General features: G+C 47.1%; 1 protein-coding gene across 26 annotated transcripts in view; it reads left to right on the top strand.

The window, feature by feature from the left end:
* Positions 1-896: 896 nt before the first annotated feature.
* Positions 897-22,342, top strand: part of Ccdc57 (coiled-coil domain containing 57) — a 103,635-nt gene continuing 82,189 nt past the window's right edge. For 3 of the 26 annotated variants that reach the window (XR_010055923.1, XR_005490602.2, XR_005490603.2), the window contains exons 1-4: positions 911-10,923; positions 11,507-11,921; positions 13,501-13,609; positions 20,860-21,069. Coding sequence is in view for 22 of the 26 variants with exons in the window: in XM_039087572.2 (XP_038943500.1) it covers positions 10,869-10,923; positions 11,507-11,921; positions 13,501-13,609; positions 20,860-21,069 (789 nt within the window). In the remaining 4 variants the exon portion in view is untranslated. Of the gene's footprint in view, positions 10,924-11,506; positions 11,922-13,500; positions 21,070-22,342 lie in introns of those variants that run through there. The other 23 variants (XM_063270205.1, XM_063270202.1, XM_039087572.2 and 20 more) reach the window with 23 other exon arrangements.

Genomic DNA, 22,342 nt, shown 5'->3' with positions numbered 1-22,342 from the left:
TTGGGCCTACCTCACTTTCTAATAGAACAGAAGGCTCTTAGGGGTTCAGGGGATCCCCGGCTGAGGAGAAGGCTACAAAGACAAGCTGGTTGGGGGATAGTTCAGGTCAAGCACCAAGCATATGCCATCAGAAAATGGGGACAGCAAGCACAGGGAAAGAGACTAACAGGAAGATCGCAGGATGTAGGGCAGGAAAGTAGAAATGACTAGACTTCCTGATGCTGCCCTCCTGGAAGAGGGGATTCCCAGACACTTGCCGTCCCCTAGAGATTATGCTGGTGGAGGTGTGTTTAACTTCTTCAGTATAAAGACTTAAGAATACTGTTCCTTTTATTATTTATTTCGTGTATTTGTAACTGTGTGAACATGTACACCAACCATAATATGTGGAGGACAGGGAAAACTCGTGGTAGTTGGTCCTCTCCTTCCACTCTGTGGGTCCCAGAGTGTGAATTAGGTCATCAGGCTGATGCATCCACAGAGCCATCTCCCTGGCCCTCAGTTGACCTGAGAATTTAAACGACAGGGAAGACAGGCCAGCCTACAACTAATTACTGGTGTGGGCCCATGCAGGCCCCTCCCAGTAACCAGTCCCATTCCATTCAACTCTTCTTAGTCCAGTAGGATAAGCTCCATGAAAGCTGGGGTCCTGGAGAATCATTCACCCTTTGATGCTTGAGGTATCAGACCAAATCTTGGAAGGACTTCTTGTGGCCCTGCCTTACCCAGAGCTCTGAAGGAGGATCAACTCCTTCACTTAGCCCTCTCTGCCTGGCGACAGGCTCTAGTTGCAACCTCCACCCACCCTCGGCATGTGCCCCCTTGTCACAGTCTCATGAACCATCTACAAAGGAAAAACCTAAGTCCAGAAATAACTCCCCACCCACGACTCGCAGGCTCCACCCCTGAGCTCCTAGTCGTTCCGCCTACGGGCGCCTCCTGCTAAGCTGAAGTTAGCCCTTTGGGGCTCCAGGATGGGCATCCTGGGGACTGTCAGGTCAGCTAGGGGAAGAGCACAGGGCCCCACAGGTGCGGGTCCTTGCTCACTGACATGCACTGCTTAGGGAGTCCGGTAAGCCACGGAACACCATGCATCTCTTCCTTCCGTACAGCGCACAGGTCGGAACTCTGTGTTGAGACTCCTGTTTCTGCCCGGCGGGACACCAGCGCCGCTCAGAGTGCACCCGGACCAAGGTTGCGGACTCCAGTCGCTATGGTAACGTGGCCCGAGCTTTAGGCGCGGGCGGGAGAGTGCGGATGCTCGGAATCCTGTAGACCCCGGTCCCGCCTGGCGCAGCTCTAGGTCGTACGCAGGAGTCGAAGCTAATTCCGTAGGGTCCTGCCGGGTGACACACGCGGTGAGTGGACGGCCATCGCATCAGGTTCTGCTCCCCTGTAGCTTTGACCCAGACTCCCGAAACGCCTATCTCGTGAGTAGCTACACGCGGTTATCCTCGGATAGCCTCCAGCACCAGCACTGGGTGCAGGTTTCACTCAAACCGGCACATAACTGCATTGTTTTCACTGCTTTGCAACCTGCAACAGCGCTTCAGTCCCTCATTGACTTCATTAGTCCATTGTCTTGTAGACTGCATTATTTCCTGGGTTGGCCCGATGTTTAACGTGATTAAGTTACACTTTTTTTTTTTTTTTTTTTTTTTTTTTGGAGCTGGGGACCGAACCCAGGGCCTTGTGCTTGCTAGGCAAGCGCTCTACCACTGAGCTAAATCCCCAACCCCTAAGTTACACATTTTTAACAAGAAAATGGCAGCGTCTCTCAGAAGGCAGACGCCCGTTACTGGGGAATACTTTCGTCGCTAAGTTTTGAGTGGTTTAAGTGGTGCCTGCCAAGTGGCTAACATAAAGCTACTATTTTCTGCTCTGCATGATGGCACGTTCCTTAAAGTCCCAGCACTTGGGAGGCAGAGGAAGGCGGATCTCCTTGATTTCAAGGCCAGCCTGGTCTTCATACTTCCAGGACAGCCAGAGATTTGTTGAGACCCTTTCTTAAAACCTAAATAAGTAACAGAGTTACTATTTTCTTATTGTAAATAATAAATACCATTTGGGGAGGTGCTTGACTGTGTCTTGCTTCTAACCATATTTTCCGTTACTAATTTTAGCATACATCAGTGAAAGCTTCCTGATTTTTTTTTTTTTTTGCTTTAATCTCTGTCTTATTCTTGCTATGTTAGGTGGAGAAAATGAATCACACGTTAACTGAATCAAACCATTCAAACCTTTCGGACTAAACTGGGATACAGTTTCCAGCAGTCTTTATTTAGAATCTGGATCAGAGTAGGTTTCAATCACTGCTCTGGCAGCTGGGGCCCTGGGAGAGCTGCAGGAAACAGGCACAGAATGTATTCTCCAGGGCTCCTGCCTGGGTACAGGTCTGTCCTCCCTGAGGATAAGAGGTGAAGGATAACCACAGCTCCAAGGGATTGGGGATGGCACAGGCTAGTCATGCAGAGATGGAGTTCATTGATGTCCCCACAGGGAGGACCTCAAAAGTCACTGCCCTTCCACTATATCCTGGAATCCTTTATGAAACTGCTTCATAACGACCATGCAGGAATTCCCTTGGCTTCAGGAACAGTCCCATATAAGCCCATTGTCTTAGTTACTGTTCTATGGCTACGAAGAGACCATGACCAAAGCAACTCTTATAAAAGAAAGCAGTTAACTGGAGGCTTACTGCTTCAGAGGCTTAGTCTACTATCATCATGGCAGTGAGCATAGTTCTGGATAGCTGACAGCTACATTCTGATCCACAGACAGACGGAGAGACAGCCCAGCATGGCTTTTGAAACCTCAAAGCCCACCCTAGTGACACACTTCTCCTGCAAGGCCACACCTCCTAATCCTTGCAATCTTCTCAAATAGTTCCACTCCTTGTTGACTGAGCATTTGATATGTAAGCCACCACACCCGTATATCAGCTCCCAGGATATACTTCTTTTGCTTTTCTCTGGGATAATTGACTTGCAGGACCTGGTCTATTATTTTTCTCCCTCTCCCTGATAGTACTTTACCTTCAAGCAATACCAATCTTTTCAGAAAGCTGAAGATTTCCCAGTCACAGCACATCCTCACTAACTGGCCCAATGACTCTTCTGGTCCTGTGTCTCTTGTCTCTTCTTAAGCACCCAGATAATTCCAGTAATTTCAGTCTGAAGAGCCAGCATCTCTATTCTGAGTCCTGGATTTTCTTTTTACTGAAGCCGTTAGGCCTCATTTGAAACTGGCAGAGAATCAGCACCTGCATTGCCTGATGTGGAGTCAGAGAGCCGTGGCATTTAAGTGTGGTGGCCTCTTTCTGCCTCTGGCAGCCTTGGTCCTGAAGTAATTATGTATGTGGTATTTGTCAAATATTTTCTAATTTCTATTACTCCTACATTTATTAGCTGGCACTTTGCTGTAAAACAATCTTTCCTTATAATTTTTCCATTAATTAATTTATTCACCTTACATCTCGGTTGCAGCTCCTCTTCTCCTTCCTCTCTCCCCTGTTAAGGCCTAGGTAACTATTGCCTGTCCAGCAGCCGTTTTGTGATGTTAGCAGTATAAGGAAACTTTCTCATGCTCTAGCTGATCGCATTTTCTGTTATGGTCTATGCTTTGGTGTTCTTGGGAACAAATAGAGTTAAAACTGCTTTGTATGGTTAGCCACAAGAAGCCTGGACCCGAACCACCCAGCAGCCTTCCTGCACCTGTGCCTGAGCTTTTGTAGTTTCTTGTCTTCTTAAGCTGCCCCTGGGATAGACCTCAACATAAGAGAGCCACCCGCACTGATGTAAGAAGCCATTTGGAGTAAAACTCTCATTTTGAGTAGGGGTCGAATAAAGTTTAAGTTCCCAAGACTTACCTGGGAATTGACATCCTACTTGGCAGAAAAAGAGACGTGTAAATGGGTAACTGACAGCCTGGTTGGCAAGCCAAGTTGCCACAATTGACTACCCCAACCAATGGGAGCAGGATAAGTGTACAAGAAGCACGTGCTCCTAAGGAGATTCCCTGTCCCTCAGCTCTGATTGGTGAAATAACTTGGCACAGATGCTTTTGGATTTCAAGGCTTAAAAGCTCTGTAGGATCCTGGTTTCAGGTCACAGGTAACTCTTAAGTCTGGTCTGTGGCCCTGATCAATCAGTCCTGGCGCAAATGCTCAATAAACTATCCCTTTCTGACTAAGATTGATGTTTGAGTGGTTTGTGAGGTGACTCCTGGACCCCAGCACCCCCCGACCCCCAACACTCTAGAAGTCTGAAGCAGAAGTAGAGGCAGAAAGATCTCTGTGAGTTCCAGGCCAGTGTGGTCTACATAGAGAGTTTGTCTCAGAAAAACAAAAAGAAAAACAAAGACTGAATTCTCTTTAAACTAGCCATCCTGTCTTTGTTGCCAGGCGGTGGTGGAGCACATTTTTTTTTTTTTTTTAGTATAGAATAGAATTTATCTGGGGACATGGAAAGGGGAGTTGAGAAGGGAGTAGAGGCAGAGAAAAAGAGGGGACAGAGAAGGATGGGGGGCAGACTAGGGACACACGTGGAGAGCAAGGGGGAGGGTAAGGGGAGAGAGGGAGAAAGGGGTCAGGGAGAGAGAAGTGGCAGAGTGGTGGAGCACATTTTTAATTGCAGCACTCAGAAGGCAGAGAGAGGCAGATCTCTGAGTTCGAGGCTAGCCTGGTCTGCAGAGTGAGTTCCAGGATAGCAAGGGCTACACAGAGTAACTCCCTTCCTCTCCCCCTCCAAAAAAGAAAACAAGTGCCCTACAGGCTTGCCTGCTTATGGCTTGATCTTCTGGAGGCATTTTCTCAATTGAGGTTCCCTCTTCTCACATGACTATAGCTTGTGTCAAATTGACATAAAATTAACTGGCATAGGGAGGAGTGATTGACTCATTTTACACAACCATAGATGTCACAAGGAAAGACAAGACAAGAACTAGAGTCAGGAGCTGAAGCAGGGGCCATGGAGGGCACTCACTGTTCACTGGCCTGCTTGCTCTTCATGGTTTGCCCAGTTTGTTTTCTTATCCCACCTGCCCAGGGTGGTACCATCCACACTGGGCTAGACCCTCACACATTAACCAAGAAACTGCCTCACAGCCTTGCTTACAGGCAGTCTCGAGCAGTCTGATGGAGGCATTCTTTTCAACTGACATTCCTTTTCCCAAATAACTCCAAGCTCGTGCCAGGCTAACAAAAAGCTAAGCAGGACATCCTGTAGCACACACAACATGGCTTCAGAATGGCAGCTCATTTTCCTATGAAAAACAGGCCTATTATAACTGTCAGGTATATTGCTTATGTGCAGTTTTTACATTTACTTAGAATGTAGAACCAAAATATTATTTTTCAAAGTCTGTGTGTGATACCCATTTTTAATGGCATTAGGCTTTCTCGTTTTTATTTTACTCTGAATGCTTATTACTAAGTTTTGTGGGTTTGGGGGCATGTGAAACATTGTATGTATCTAATAGTCCACATGGACCTAGCTCTTAAGTGTGAGATTGTATGACTTCTCTTCCATTTTGTTTCTCAATTACTTGTGTGACCCAGGGAGTGTAGTAAGATAGTGGAGATCCATTTAAAAATTGTAACCGTAACTTTTATTCTCAGTTTACTGCTTCAGTCTGCTCACCTAAGCTTAGTCCTGGAAGCTTCCAGCCTCTATACAATCTTATCTAGGCCTAGAATGTTTTTAGTCTCTGAGACTTGCTACTAAATAAACTTACTCCTTCCCAGTTGTTTCTTCAGTCTAGGTGTCTGGTTGAGTTCAGCTATTATGACTCAAGCTTCTCCCCCAGCTGACTGATTTGATCTGGCCTCTCTCTCTTGGCCTTTCCTGAATTGCCTCATATCAACTTTGGCAATCTGTTCTGGCTTCTCCTCACTCTCTGGCTTATACACACACACACACACACACACACACACACACACACACACACACACACACCCTCTCCCTCTCTTCCTGCAACTTGCTAACTTGTGTCCGTAAAACTGTCCCAGTAAAGCTCCTCTCATTCTCCCTTGTGAGAGTTGGGCATATCCTATCCTGTCAAATCTTTCTTTGATTTGTCACTTTTTCTGTCACTCAGTTTGACATAATTTTCAAACATGGGCTCTTCCTTCTACAAACTAATTACCTTCATTTGGGATTAAAGGGTGTGCTAAGGGTGTGCTAAAGGCTGAGCCACGCCACAACCAGAAACAGGGTTTTTCAGTAAATAACACGATCTCAGGGTTCAAATATCCAGCAACAAAAGAAAATGGTTGTAGCTGTGGCTCTGGCAGTTAATGATGAATATGAAAAAACTTGGAACCTCATAGGTTTGAATTTTGTCTCCTGTGAGCATTTAAAGGGTAGACTCCCTGAGCTTAGTTCAAGTCCTTCAAATGTTTGTGAGTAAAGGTCGTTGGGTAGTGTGGTGATTAACATTGTTCATCAATTAAAGTCCCTAGAATCATTTATGAGCATATCTGGGCATATCTGAGAGACTTTCCCAATTAAGGTAATTGAAGTGGAAAGACCCACCCTCACTGGAGGGAGCACCGTTCCATAGACCGATGTCTCAGCTGAAGAAGAAAGAGAGCTAAAAGCTAACTGAGCAGCAGGGATGATCTCTTTTTGCTTTTTAAGTGTGGGTGTGACGCGGTGACATGGTGACAAGGTGACATGGTGACATGGTGACCAGCTGCTTTGTGTTCCTGCTGTACTGCCTGCCTGTGCTGCCAAACTGTGAGCCAAAACAAGGAAGCCTCCCCTCCCTCCCCTCCCTCCCCTTCCCCCTCCCTCCCTCCCTCCCTCCCAGCCATGACAGGATGACAGTGTCCCCCCATCCAGAGTAGATAGTGTTCTTCTGCACCGGACACGCAGCTTTTCTTATTGTTAACAGAGAGAACCAAGTACACCCGAGCTGCAGTTCTTCACAGGAAGGAAACCAAAGGAAACAGCCACTGTGGAAGGCTGTCCAGTTCTGGTGCCCAGACAGCTTGTCCTCAGTTCTGTTCTTATGCTTTTACAACTTATCCTTTTGTCTAAACTGTAGCGTCTACTACTGCATATTAATACTTTTCAATTAATTATCAACCAGATTTTTATTAATTGTCTCATATTTGTAGACAGTTGAATGAAGGGTTGTCAATCCTGTGGCTCACCTGTTGAGCAGAAAGCACACAGTGCTTTTCATAGGTTTCTGCTGCATATCCCTGAACAGCAACTGTAGGGGGCCTGCTGGGGAGTTAGGCACATGGTGGACACGGCAAGGACCCCTGCTGGGCCTGTGGGAAGGCTCTTTCCCTTTCAGATAGACTTTCCTTAGGTGACTTCAGGGCTTGGTTTTGAATTGCTCCCTCAGTGGCGTTCAGCCACCCGAGATTGGTTAATTCCGATAACGAACGAGACTCTGGCATGCTAACTAGTTACTCTTCCCCCGAGCGGTCGGCGTCCCCCAACTTCTTAGAGGGACAAGTGGCGTTCAGCCACCCGAGATTGAATTGCTCCCTCTTAAGGGTGGTGTCAACTATTAAGAGGGCCCTGCTCCCAGCTCTGGTACTCTCTGGCTCTGTTGTAACTTCGTGAAGTCCCAGCGTCTTTTATCACCTGGAGAGGCTGATTGCCTTTCCATATCAACCTTTTGCTGTGTGTTGCTCTCCCACTGACCAGATCCTGTGCTCAGGAGCGGCTTCTGCAGGCCTGATTGCACGCACCCTTGCTACACACTGTGTTGGGCCTTGTGAGCTCTCGAACTGAGTTCATGAGCTGCTGCATGTGCTACCATATTGTTTGTGACATCTTAATTCAGAGTCACACCCCCCGCATGATGGATGCGGGACTGGGGGCTCACTTCGTTCTGTGCCATACTGAGCATGTCTTACAGATGATGCCTCTCCTATCTGGAAGTCTGATTGGCCCGTAAGCCCCATGGGAAATCATGTCTTTCAGGAAGAATCGTTCCATCTTCCCAAATCCAGAGGTTTCTAAGGCTCTCTAGACTTCACAGGTACACTGACAACACCCCATTAGATTTTCAAAAAGAAAGAGCCTAGTGTTCCATTTGTTCATTTCTGAAACAGGCCTCAGCACTTAGCCTAGGCTTTAAAATCAAGCCTGTGATCCCCCTGCCTCAGCCATCAAAAGCTAGAGTTTCAGGAAAGTGCCATCTCACCTGGCAAGTTTAATGTTTTAAAAATAAGAGAGGAGAGAGAGAGAGAGAGAGAGAGAGAGAGAGAGAGAGAGAGAGAGAGAGAGAGCGCGAGCGCGAGCAAATTGATGTGCTCCCCTGGTCAATGCTGCTCTGTTGGCAGACAGTCTCCTAGACACCATGCACACTGCAGTGGCCTACCTTCCTCCAGAGGCTTCTCCTGTAGCTCCCCAAGACTATGTGTTGAATGATTAGGGTTCCAGTGCTCTAGGTGGAGCAGCCCCTCAGTTAGGCTTCATAAAGGAACCCCGTAGCCATGGGGAATGCTAGTTACCTTCCTCACTGCTCTGACAAGAGCTGTTTAGGAAGGAGGGTCTCCTGGCTCACAGAGAGCATAGACTGTCATGGCAGGAGTGTGAGGCCACCAAGATACAGGCATCGGGGATGAAGCAATGAAGAGTCAGGCCTGTTAGTGAGATGACCAGACCGTTGCGTAGGATGCAGGAACTGAACAGAGCTGTAGGGTGGATGCCAGGCAGACAGGTAGGCAGGCGGCAGGCGTCTCCTGAACTCAAGTGAAGGGTGGCTGTGTGGCAGTTCTGAGAAGCCAGGCGGCCGTGACCGGTTGTGAAGCTAGAGCTTATGCCAGGTGAGCAGCAGGATAAACAAAGCTGACCCAGATTGTAACCTGCTCCTAGGAACTCCATCTCAGCACACTCAAGGAGCTCTGAGATCTCCAGTGATTGGCACTGGTGGGCCAGCCTCTTCTGGATGCAGCTAGGGGGACCCTTGCTCCAAATTTCGTTCTTGGCAGCACTCAGATTCGCTATGCCACTGTGCTCTCCTCCTGTGCCCGAGAATCAGTGACTGCACAGCCAGTGTTTTGTTTCTGTCTCTATATAGCCCTTGCTTGGTCCCTAATGGGTTGAGGACCCTGACCAGCTTTGAGAAGCTTTGTCAGGCTTGTCCCCTACATGCTGATAGAAGCCTCTCTGTGGGAGACCAGCAGGGCAGGGCTAGGGTTGTAAGTTGCTGTGTGCCTTGAGGCCCCTACCAAATACCGCCTGGTCCATAGACCTTCCAGGCCCTCGGTGATTCAGTGCTTACAGGACACACACAGAGCTGTGCTCACTGTTGGATGGAAAACCCCTTCTTTCCTGTGAAATACACTCTTGGTTTTTTTAGTCCAGGTGATGTATAATGATTTGGACTGTAATTCTAAATTTTATTCATTTATTTTTATGTCTCTATGCATGTTCTTGTGGAAGTTTTATGTGTACCATGTGTTTGAAGGAACCTGTAGACATCAGAGAAAGGCATCAGAGCCCCTGAAACTGGACTTACAAATGCGTGTGAGCTGCCATGTGGGTGCTGGTAAAGGAATTGGGTCCTCTACAAGGACAGCAAGTACTCTTAACCATGGAGCCATCTCTCCACCCTGACTGTGACTAGTTCTTCTTATCAATAATTTCATGAGTTAAATTTTCTGTAAGTAGTATTGCCTATATAAAGAGCAGCTATTGGCTTAGCAACTCCGGAGTTGATGTAAACGCATAACACAGCACACCATAATACACGTGAGCTCATCCATGTTATACCATATACACCATGCTGTAATATACTCACAAACATCCACAGCACCACACACTCATACATGTACACCACGGTACAACACACGCACATACACACTACACGGCACAACACACACACACACACTACACGGTACAATACACACTACACACACGTACACACCCCCCATACACACATCATGTCTTTCTCCATGCACACATACAGCACAGCACAAGAGCAACCCCTGTTTTTGAGTTTTATGTCTGTGATGGCCTACTCATTGTTGATTTGAGTAGAGGTGAGGTAACCTATATTACCTTCACTCTGGGCTATCTCAGGGTGATGGCCATGATTATTTTTACCTCTCTGTAAATATACTATACATAAGACTAGTGAGTTGAAGTGATCCAGGACAGTGTGTTTTTCTTTCTAAAGAATACCCATTTACAGAGTCATACTGCCGCCTTCTTTGGGGTGACAGTGATACAAAACTGTTACTGCCAGAAGCCTCCATGTGCCCTGGAAAAGACTGTTGGGCGGTTGGGGATTTAGCTCAGTGGTAGAGCGCTTGCCTAGCAAGTGCAAGGCCCTGTCCCCAGCTCCGAAAAAAAAAATGAAAAAAAAAAAAAAAAAGACTGTTGGAAGATGGTGACATTAGAGAAGAGTTCTCATGGCTCCCCTCTTGACTCCCCTCATGGCTCTCCTCATGGCTCCCCTCGTGGCTCCCCTCGTGGTTCCCCTCGTGGTTCCCCTCATGGCTCCCCTCGTGGCTCCCCTCGTGGCTCCCCTCGTGGCTCCCCTCGCTTACATTACACTTGGCTCTTGTGCCTAGGTGATGGTGCCCAGCATTGTTGACCTTATGTCCTTCCCTGTGGGTATCCTTGGGCTGACTATAAATAAAGCCAGGAGCCTGGCTACAAGCTAAATGGCTCTGTATACAGAAAAGAATCCCTTTTATGTAGAGTACTGGCTGCAAGGCCTCACTAGAACCAGTAATAGTCTGTAGTGTGCCTTGATAAGAAACAGTCTCTTCGGGGTTGGGGATTTAGCTCAGCGGTAGAGCACTTGCCTAGCAAGCGCAAGGCCCTGAGTTTGGTCCCCAGCTCCAAAAAAAAGAAAAGAAAAGAAAAGAAAAAAAAAAGAAACAGTCTCTGCTAATGTGCTTGTGGCCCCTGCAGTTCCAGCCCTGTAGGCCCATTCTTCAATCCTCCAGTAAGTTGCTTTGAAAGACTTGTTAGCTATTTGGCAACGTAGTTTTATAATGTTGGATCTAATGTTTTTAAAAATTAAGACTTTAGCCAGACACAGTGGCACATAGCTATTACCCTCCCTATTCAGGAGGTTAAAACTGTATTGGGAGTTCAAGGTCAGCCTGGGCAACTTAGTAATATTCCATCTCAAAAACCGCTGGACTTGTATCTTGTTTTTTAAATTTGCTTTTTAACCAAGCAATGGTGGCATAGATCTTTAATACCAGCATGTAGGAGGCAGAGGCAGACAGATCTCTGTGAGTTCAAGGCCAACGTGGTCTATAGAGAGAGTTCCAGAACAGCCAAGGCAAGACAGAAGAAACCCTGCCTCAAAACCCAAAAATAAATAAATAAGTAAATTTATTTTATTTTATTATTATTATTATTTTTTTTTTTGGTTCTTTTTTTCGGAGCTGGGGACCGAACCCAGGGCCTTGCGCTTCCTAGGTAAGCGCTCTACCACTGAGCCAAATCCCCAGCCCCATAAATTTATTTTTATGAGTTAGAGTTCCTAATGTGTGCCACTTGTTTCTTCTTTGCTGCAGCTGTCACCATGCTGCCGCCATGCTCAGAGCGGGAACTGAGTGAGCTTTTGGCACAAAAGGAGGAGGAATGGCGAGCCCTACAGGCCCACCGTGCACAGCTGCAGGAGGCAGCTCTACAGGCTACTCAGAACCGCCTGGAGGAGGCACAAGGGAAGCTGAGGCGCCTACAGGAGGACTTTGTTTACAACCTTCAGGTGCTGGAAGAGAGGGATCGTGAGCTGGAGCGCTATGACATTGAATTCACCCAGGCCCGCAGACGGGAGGAGGCCCAACAAGCAGAGGCCAGTGAGCTCAAGATAGAGGTGGCCAAGCTGAAACAGGAACTCACCAGAGAGGCCAGGCACATGGAGGAGCTGCGGCATCAGCATAAGCTAATGCTGCAGGAGCACCGCTTGGAGCTGGAGCGTGTCCACAGGTGCATTATCCTTACCGATTATTGTGTATGACGCCCAGTGGTGAGGTGCATGTGCCACCAGGTGCTCAGTAGTACAGGATGCTCAGTGGAACTGTGAGTGAGTGAGATGTGTGCTCTACAGGATGCTCAGTGGAACTATGAGTGAGTGAGATGTGTGCTCTACAGGATGCTCAGTGGAACTGTGAGTGAGTGAGATGTGTGCTCTACAGGATGCTCAGTGGAACTGTGAACTTTTCCTTAGGTCTCAGCCCAAGATGTTTTGGTTTTGTTTTCGTTGTTTTGTTTTTTTATATAAGATCTCACTGGCTGCCCTGGAACTTACTTTGTAGAGCAGACTGACCACAAATTCAGAGAACCTCCTATCTCTGCCTCCTGAAATGCTGGAACTGAAGACATGCGCCATTATTCCAGCATGACAGATGCTATCTGCTGACATTGCTGACATTCTTAGCTTTAAAGTTTGATGGAAGCTGCTGGTCTGCTGTTTTAGCAATACATTCCACAAGTTTCACCTAACATGGCAGAGATGTTGTGTCAGACACGGAGGTCTTTAGTACATGTTCTGCAGCGCCTGTGACCCAGTCAGGAAGTGCTGTTCAACCACTGTCTGGAGGATTCTCAGCACGGATGTCAGCTCACACTTCGTTGTTTGATGTACTTATATATAGCTGTAGGGTTGTTGTAGCTGTCCTCAGACACACCAAAATAGGGCATCAAGTCTCATTACAGATGGTTGTGAGTCACCATGTGGTTGCTGGGATTTGAACTCAGGAACTGGAAGAACAGTCAGTGCTCTTAACCACCGAGCCATCTCTCCAGCCCTGTTTCTCTATCTTTTATTTTTAGTTTATTTTCGCTCCATTGTCATATGATGTCTAATGTTTGTGTTAAGTTCACCAGTTCTCTCCTTTGCCATATCCATCATAACTAGAATGTGAGACTTTTGTTTAGGTTATTTACTTTTTAAATCTTTTAATTGTTGTTGTTTTGAGACAAGGCCTCACTATGTAGACCAGGCTGGCCTTGAACTCACAGAGATCTGCCTGCCTCTGCCTCTGCCTCTGCCTCTGCCTCTGCCTCTGCCTCTGCCTCTGCCTCTGCCTCTGCCTCTGCCTCAGCCTCAGCCTCAGCCTCAGCCTCAGCCTCAGCCTCAGCCTCCCAAGTGCAAGGATCCTGATTAAAGGGGATAGTGACCTGTGTTTCCCTTGGTTTTTCTAAATATTGGCATCTTTCAATGATTAACCCTTCTATCTCCTGACTAACCTGGAATTCACTATGTAGACCAGGTTGGCCTTGAACATAGCGATCAGCCTGTCTCTGCCTCCTAGGTGCTGGGATAAAGGTGTGTGCCACCATGCTGGCCCTTTTCCTCATTCTATGTTGTGTTTTCTTCTGCACAGTTGGTCCCTTTGTTTAGGGGGGCAGGCGGGTTCAGGTGAAGCAGAAGTCCTACTTCTTGGAGTTGCATGCACTCCTGCAAAAGCCACATACTGGCTCCATGGGTGAGGTACACCCTGCAGTGTGTACAATCAATGACCATTCAGTATGGCTCTCTGAACACCCTGTCTGCTTACCACAGTGACAAGAACAGCGAACTCAACCACCAGCGGGAGCAGTATGAGAACCTGAAGTGGAAATTGGAGAGAAAACTGAAGGAACTTGATGGTGAGCTTGCTCTGCAGAGACAGGTAGAGCATCCCTAGGGTTGGTTCTTAGGGGCATACCTTGCCAACTAGTTTGGAATGTAGATGATGAGGGGTTCATTGAATATGCTCTCCTGGGAGAAGGGAATCCTGGGGCTGATTTATGCTGTAGGGCTTTGTTGGATGCTGTGAGAACTCACTGCCAATTCGTTCTTTTCTCATGCAGATGCATAGATATGCAGAAGCACAGTTATTAGTGAACTGACCTTTAAGGTCTTGGAGGCCACCCCATTATCTACCATGTAGGCTGCAGAACCTGGAACTTGGTTGTATCTGAACCCAAAGGCCCTAGAAACTGGAGCCCCACCCTGTAGGGCGGGAGAGATGAGGTCAGGACTCAAGCAGAGGGCAAAGGAGTGTTCTCTGGTCTTCATCAGACTGGCAGACAATGCCTGCACCAGGAAGATGGGTCTTTTTACACTGATTCCTGGTTGGGAAACTTGTTCATAGACAGACCCAGAAATAATCACTTACCAACTAGCTGGGAAGCCTTTGGGCTAGTAAAGTTGACCCATAAGGCTAACCATTACAAATCTACCCCTTGTCAACCTAGTCCCATTACACATCTCCCCATTGCTCTAAGCAATTTGACCTCAAAGTAAAGACATTAGAAGTTTGTCCTCCCACTGAACCTGAGACAACAGTTCTGAATATATTTTCTCAAGTATGGAAGGAAGCATTTGTTTGTTTTTAAGATAAAGTCTTGTAGCCAGCCAGTAGTAGTCCTTGCCTTTAATCCCAGTACTGGAAAGGCAAAGGCAGGAAGATTTCTGTAAACTTGAGGCCAGAGCTACAGAGTGAGTTCTAGGATCTCGATTTTGCCTTAACCTTCCAAGTGCCTACACTGCCTTGTCCAGGTAAAGTTTTAATGAATGCTCACTCTTCTGGTTTTTTTTCTTTCTTTTTTTTTTTTTTTTCGGAGCTGGGGACCGAACCCAGGGCCTTGCGCTTCCTAGGTAAGCACTGTACCACTGAGCTAAATCCCCAGCCCTGAATGCTCACTCTTCTGATGTCCATAACATTAGTACTTTAATGCAGATTTGGTAATAGTCAATCAATATTATGTTATATGGCAAAAGAGTAGAAGAAAGAAAACAAACAGTTGTCCTGCATGTGTATATATGTACACACATATTCTTAAGAAAATAGGAAAGAAACAGTTGGGCGGTCACGTGGCATCTGTTATAGCACTCATGGAGATTGCAGCTGTTGAGACCCTCTAGGCTACATGATGAAACTTGTCAGAAAAACAAAGAAAGTTGAGTGTGCAGGCCTGGGCTGGATATGTGTGTGGCTCTGGCGGGAGAGATCATGTCCTTTGAAGCAGAGGTTGTGGAGTCTGTAACTGAAGTGGCAGAAGACATGGTAACAGCAACAACCACTTTTCAGAGGCAATGGAAGAGGAGATTGGACAAGAGCATAGCCACAACAGAGGCCACGACCAAAGACGTACACTGTGTATTTTTATTTCAAATGTGTTATATTAGTTTGTTTGTGTGTATATGGGGGGAGGGCAAACTTACACATGCTGTAGCATGCTTGTGAAGGTCAGAGGACACCCTGTAGAAATCAGTTCTCACTGTCTACCATTTTGGGTTCCAGGGAATTGAACTCAGGTCATTAAGCTGGGTGAGAGAGTCATCTCTGTAGCCAGAGCATTGTGTCCATGTTTGAAGAGTTCCTTCAATCTCCGTGGGGATGAGTTTGTAAAGGTACCATAGAAGACAATAAGATACCTTTTTTTTCTTTTTAAATTTTATATGTATCGGTGTTTTGGAATGTATGTGCATGCCCACAGAAGTCAGAAAAGGGCATCAGGCCTTCAACTGTCATTGCAGACGGTTGTGAACCATCATGTGGATGCAGGATCTCTGGAAGAGCAGCCAGTGCTCTGACCCACTGAACAGCCTCTGCGCTAAAGGTGCCTTATTTCAATCTTCTGTTTATTTAGGAACTGAAGGACAAATTGGAAAAGTAGATGAAACATTTGAACAACTCAGATATTTTATTTCCAGTTAAATTGTTAGAAATCTTAAAGACAGTGTACTTTAAAAATGACATATAGACACCTAAAGGTTATATTGACCCTAAAAGTTGCTGCCACACATCCTCCAGGTGAGAAAGGTCTTGCTAGAAGCAGTGACAGGTGAGGTCAAGGAAGAGGAGCTGAAAGTAGTGAGTTTAGAGGACAGAGAGGAAGTGATGTCACAACTAACACACTTCCGCCTTAGCTGTGGGATGGAAAGAGGAAGTGATGTCACAACTGACATACTTCCGCCTTGGCTATGGGATGGAGAGAAGAAGTGATGCCCCAACAAACACGTCTGCTTTGGCTCTGGGATGGGCTTCTTCCATGATTGGAAACTTGTGTCATTCTGACAGTGGAACTGAAATGTCAGTCTCATGTAAAAACAACAGTAGATTTTGCTCTAAAAGCATGAACAAACTTGGTATTTTATACAGAGCCTGACAGTCTGTTAATGCTTAATAAATCGACATGAATTTTCATTAGAAGTATATTTGAATTTTTAAAATAAAATGTTGTGTTCCTTTATTTTAAAAAGAATGAAAGTGGGCTGGAGAGATGGCTCAGCGGTTAAGAGTACTGACTTCTCTTCCAGAGGTCCTGAGTTCAACTCCCAGCAACCACAGGGTGGCTCATGACCATCTGTAATGGAATCCGATGCCCTCTTCTGGTGTATGTGAAGACAGCTACAGTGTAACTCATACATAGAATAAAATAAATTAAAAAAAAAAAAGAATGAAAGTAAATACTTATATTCCACCATGTCTGGGCCCACTGGACATAGTCACAGAACATAGTAATACTAGGTGTCTCAGGGATCTTTCTGACCCCCACTGTGGCATAATCAGCCAGTATGTCCTGGGAGTCTGGGCCATTCACCTCAGTCAACACTGTAGTTCCTTTCCTCACCTAATGACCTAGGGGCTGGAGGGCCCCAAAGTGGTGACAGTGCCTGAGTGGAGCCATTGCAGTGCTTGAAGAATTTCCCACTCTGGAATCAAGACTTGTAGCTCACACAGCAGAGCATAGCACTCTGGGAACAGGAGGCAAATGTTTTACTAGAAGTAATGATGAGCAATGCCATTCTTATTACTACCTCTCAATTCCTGGACCCATGAGTTGTCGCCATGGCAGAAATGACCATTTATAGAATTCCAATCCAGAGCTTATTCATCCTTTTAGACCTTATTTCAGCTCAGCAATTAATGCCACCTAGCTGGTACTGTCAATTAATCTTCAAAAGTCCATTTCACTGGTCATTCAAGCCAGCTGCTCATGATGGGGAAGCCATGGTAAGACTCATGAATCTTACAACCACGAGCCCACTGAGTTCTGCTTCAACTGTGAAGCGAGTCCTTGGTCAGAAGTAATGTCAACAATGGTGGAATACCATCCCTGTGGATGAGGCATTCTGTGGTCCATAAACTGTAGTATTGGTAGAAGCATTACATGTAGGGAAAGTAAGTTCATACTCAGAATAAATAAATATCTGTTCTAATAAGGGTACCGTGGTGTCCCCTCCATGATGGCATGGAATGTTAATCAGTCTGCTGCCAGGTCTCTGGCTTGTCATCCCGGGAACAATGCCACAGTAGAGCTCTAGTTCTAGTCGCAGTACTCAGATGGATCTGCAGCACGAGAATCAGTGAAGAGTTGCATATTTGCCCTTTTTTTCTTCCAAACAAAGTGAGTTCACTGCCCAAAGTCCCTCAGGGAAGGATTACTGTCCCTCGGGAGTGTTCTAGGGAGAACCTGTATATTGCAGCTGCACACCCTCAGGTGGTGCCTGAGAATCACGGTGCAGCTAAGCCTTATCTTCCTCTGTGAACTGCTTATAGGAGCTCCCTGTGGGGCCACAGATGCAGGCTAGAGTGAGGGCCATTGCCGTTTAACTCACTGTACTCTGTAGATACCATTTTTCCTTGATGGTGTATTGCAGTAAATGTCAAACTGTAGCTTAGCATGAGCTGGAGTCTCATGGTAAATTGGTGGCCGATAGCCAAGTGTTTGAGTTTATACCAAGACCCAGTGGCCGGCCAAGAGTTTCCTGACAAAAAGGAAAAAGGGAGCCTGGCCTAGTGGTGCACACCTTTAATCCAATCGAGGCAGGGGGATCTCTGAGTCCTACAGAGTCTCTGTGAGTTGCCCAGCCAGGGCAACATGAGACCCTCACACGCACACACACATAAAAACCAAGATGTGGGTAGAGGGGCTTGGGGATTCAGTTCAATGGTAGAGCATTTGCCATGCCCTGGGTTTGGTCTTCAGCTCTGGGAGAGGAAAAAAAATGATAAAATAACAAAAGCCAAACCATTGAGGCATGGTGGCACAGGCCTTTAATCTGATCTCTTGGGAGGCAGAGGCAGCAGACAGATGTTTGATTTTGAGGCCAGCCTGGTCTACATAGTGAGTTCCAGGGCAGCCAGAGGTACACAATGAGATGCCATCTCTAAAAAACCAAACTAACCATCTAAACAAACAAAAACCAAGCAAAACAAAACAAACAAACAGAAAAGGAGAGGGTTCGTCCTTTTATTTTTCCCCAGTGTTGGGGGTGAAATCCAGAACTTCGCACATCCTAAGCAATTGAGTTGCATCCCCAGCCTAGAGACCTGGTTATCTGTGGATGATGTTGAAGCTTCTGCCACCTCAGGCACCATGGAGTCGTGTCATATGACCCAAGTGACAAAGCATAGCAGCCTTGTCCTTGACCTACTAGAGAGCTCTCTCGCATCTTAGGTCCCATTCATACTGCCAGGCATAGTGGCTCTCACCTTTAATCCCAGCACTCAGGAGGCAGACACAGGGGGATCTCAGTTCCAGGATAGCCAGGTCTACAGCAAGACCCTACCTCAAAAAACAAGTGGAGAGGGGAGAAAAGGCAAACACTTGACGCCTTTTTGAAGGTAGCCATGTTCCCCACTTTATTAGTAACCCAGGTAGTGTTTGGGACTGCTCAGTGGCATCCAAGTAAGGTGTGCGTTGCCTCCAAAGTCTGAAGAGGCCCGTCGTCGGGTCTCCTGCTTTTTGGCTGTGGCAGGTGCCAGACCAGGAACTTGGATTCTAGAGATAGGGGCCGCTGCATTTTAGTCAGGTTCTACGTCCCAACCACTGACATGCAAGTCTGTCACCACTAAGTTCACGGTGTCCTCTGCCATCTTCACTGCCATCAGTGTGAGACTCATTCTGGTTATTGACCTGAGAGGCCTTGGAAGAGAGAACCTTGACTGAGAATTGCTTTTATTGCTAACTGATTGCTAATTGATGTAGAAGGGCCCCAGCTCACTGTGGGCAGTGCCAACCCTCGACAGGTGATCCTGGGCTGCAGAAGAAAGAACAGTCCAGGGGGAGCAAGCCAACAAGCAGCATTTCTCCATGGCCTCTGCTTCTCTTCCTGCATTGGCTTCTCTTGATGATGGGCTATAACCTCTTACTGAGTGAACCCTTCTTTCCCCACGTTGTTTTTGATGGAGCAATTTATCACAGTAACAGAATCAAGCAGAACAGTGTAACAGACCAGTGCCGTGTCCTCATGTGGAAAGGTCAATATCCCTGTGAGCTAAACTGCAGAATGGGGTCTGGGGCCAATAGAAGCCTCAGGTAGGACAGTACAGATACATTTCAGCCTTGGCAGCCAAAAGCAGGCCTACTACTACTGGGCCTTATGGGCAAAGGAACAGACATCTATCAGGTCAGTAGCTGTACCAAGCATAAGAATATGTACTTCTAGGGGCTGGAGAGATGGCTCACCAGTTAAGGGCACTGGCTGCTCTTCCAGAGGACCTGGGTTCAATTCCCAGCACCCACATGGCAGCTCACAATTATCTGTTACTCTAGTTCCAGAGGATCTGACACACTGAGAAGAGCAGTTCTCAAGATGGAACCTCTTATAAACCTGCTCTAGGCCTGCATGTCCTAGCATACGTAGACCCATGCTCCCACCCCTGTGACTTTTGAGGGAGTCACCTAGCCTGGTGGCTGGGATCCAGGTTAAACTTCCTCTCTCCTTATAAGGTCAAGTTCAGCTAGCACTTGGGACTCCTCCCTATGCAAATAAGGCATCTCCAGTACCCTGGCCCTGGCCAGTGACCTCACTCATCCCATAGCCCTTTCTCACCGCCAAAGGTTCAAATAAATAGCCTTTGTTCCCCTAATTAAATGAGCTTCTCAATGAAGCCCACCTCCCAAGAACTCTTTCTCTCTCCTGCTCACCCTGCCTGTCACCCGAGGTCTCTGTCACCCCTGCTGTTCCTATCTAGCTTTACCTGTCAGGGCACCTACCTGGGTCTGACGTTGTTTAATCAACCAACAACAGGTTTGACTTCCAAAACAGACAGGAGTCTTGCCCATTGAGCCAGATCCTGGAAATATGTAGTCAAGAAAAGATTAATTATACCAGATATGGTGGTTCAAGGTAGCAAGTAATCTTAATACCTGGAAGGCAGAGGCAGGAGAATCACCATGAGTTTAAGGATAACTTGGCCTACAAAATGAGAACCTGTCGGGGCTGGGGATTTAGCTCAGTGGTAGAGCGCTTACCTAGGAAGCGCAAGGCCCTGGGTTCGGTCCCCAGCTCCGAAAAAAAAGAACCAAAAAAAAAAAAAAAATGAGAACCTGTCTAAAAAGTTAGCAACAACCACCAAAAACAACTCAGCAACTAAGAAACGACTCCCCTGCGGTGGCGCCACAGTCGCCAAAGGAGTCTCAAGAGAGTCTTTAGCTGGAAAAGGCTGCTGAGAGGTTGGTTTGCTCAGACTCAGTGGAATGCACTTGGGTGTCCAAGGGAACTTTGGCTCCGTCATTCAGGCGGCATCCCCATCTCTGGACTCAAGAAACCTTGACATGCTACTATGCCAGCTCTGCTGCAGGAGGCTAGGGAGAGGTCTCCCCCCATAGAGGCTGGAATAGCCAGCCCGAGGCGGCCCAGGGCAGTCTGCCTAGAGCAGCCTGATGTGGCTTGGAGCAGTGTTGGCCTTCTGGGTGGTGGTCAGGAGAGAGTTGTGTAAACGCAGTATTCCTCAAGGCCCTGCCTTCTGTTGTTGGGCCAGAGTCTCACGTGTCGGTCACCTTTGTAAATAGAGTGGATTCATGAAATAATGATTTTTCTCTTATAAATTTAAACAAGCTGACGGCTAGTAACTGACTGGTCTGCTTAACCTCACCACGTACTGTGAACCAGAGAAACCCTTTTTCCTGTTGGTCGTCACAGGTTCACAAGACGCTGGAGGAGATTTACTCACTCCTTTCAGAAGTGTTTCTGAACGTATGCTACAGGCTGGTAGCTCTTCAGGCCCGGGGTTGCGCACGGATACCTGTCATGCCTGTCATGCTTGCCCTCACCGAGCGGAGAACACCTTGGGACAGTTCACTACCTGTGGACGTGATGAAACAGGAGTGGGTGTGGTTGGACTCAAGTACGGTGAGAGGGCGAGAAGGTCCATAGACATTGGTGGGGGCGCAGAAGAGAGTTCAGCAGGAGGAAGACAAGAACCCACCTATGTGCTCAGGGATACCTAGAAGCTAGAGTTCGAGTTCAGAGGAGGAATGTCCTCGGTGGAGCTGGGCTTTCAGGGCCTTACAGACTCTGGCACCATGGGAAACTGTTGAGTGTTTGTGTAGAGCAGTGACCTACGTGACTGAGGGCCAGATGTGGGAGAAGTAGCCAGCAGGCAGGCTGATGGGGCATGCTTGGGTAGCAGGCCCCTGCAGATAAAAGCATGCCAACTCTTGGTATGCCTAGAAGGGGAGCCAGTGGGGACTTCTAACCCTAACCCTGACCCTGAGCCCTGATGGGTCTGACGGGAGAGGTGGGTGTCATAAATGCTTCTGGTTGGTTTGAGCACAGAGGCTGGCTGCCACTTGTTGAGACAAAGAACACGCACAAGGAAACACAGTGACGGATTGTTGTGTGAGGTCCCCTGGTTTATCCAAGACCTCTAGACAGGAACCTGGAGCTGTCACTAAATCCCGATGCAGGTCCCCAGAACCTTGACAACAAAAGCACAGTAGAGACAGGACCAGAAGGTGGCAGCACAGGCTTGATGTTGTATAGAACTCTGCTCTCTGGTGGCCACAACCTGCAGAACTTACTCTGTGGATTTTGTTCAGAAAAAACCAAACCAAAACAAAACAAAACAAAAAAAACAAAAAAAAAAACAAAAAAAAAACAATGTTTCAAGATTCTGTGTGTTTGTTGTTGTTGTTTGGTTATTTGGTTGTTTGGTTTTGAGTCTTTTGAGGCAGATTCCTAACATGTAGCCAAGGCTGCCTAGAACTTGAGGGGATCTTCTCTATCTTTGCCTACCAGGTTCTTTCTCCGTTTACAGGTAGTTCCACCAACTCACCACCCTCCTTTCTTTTCCCCTCCCTCCCTCCCTCCCTTCCTCCCCCCCTCTCTCCCTCCCTCCCTTCTTTCCTTCCTTCCTTCCTTCGTTTCTATGCTTGGAATAGAACCCAGGGTACCACACATGACAGGCAAGCATTTTGCCATGATTTTATAATTATAATAATGACTTTAATATTCTGATTCCAGTAAGGGTCAGTCGTGTGACTACATATTTCACATTTACCTCTCAAGGGACTGAAAGGGGAAACATAACTTCTAGTTGTGCCTTTTGCAGTTTCCTGAGTCAGAAAGTGAGACCTGCTGCTGCAGTGCTCACACAGTGCACCTGTTTGTCTGGTAGGGGTGG

Source organism: Rattus norvegicus, chromosome 10 (genome assembly GCF_036323735.1).
Source record: "Rattus norvegicus strain BN/NHsdMcwi chromosome 10, GRCr8, whole genome shotgun sequence".
Taxonomy (NCBI): Eukaryota; Metazoa; Chordata; class Mammalia; order Rodentia; family Muridae; genus Rattus; species Rattus norvegicus.
Note: the sequence above shows the minus strand (reverse complement) of the source record. Positions and strands in the feature narration are given on the sequence as shown.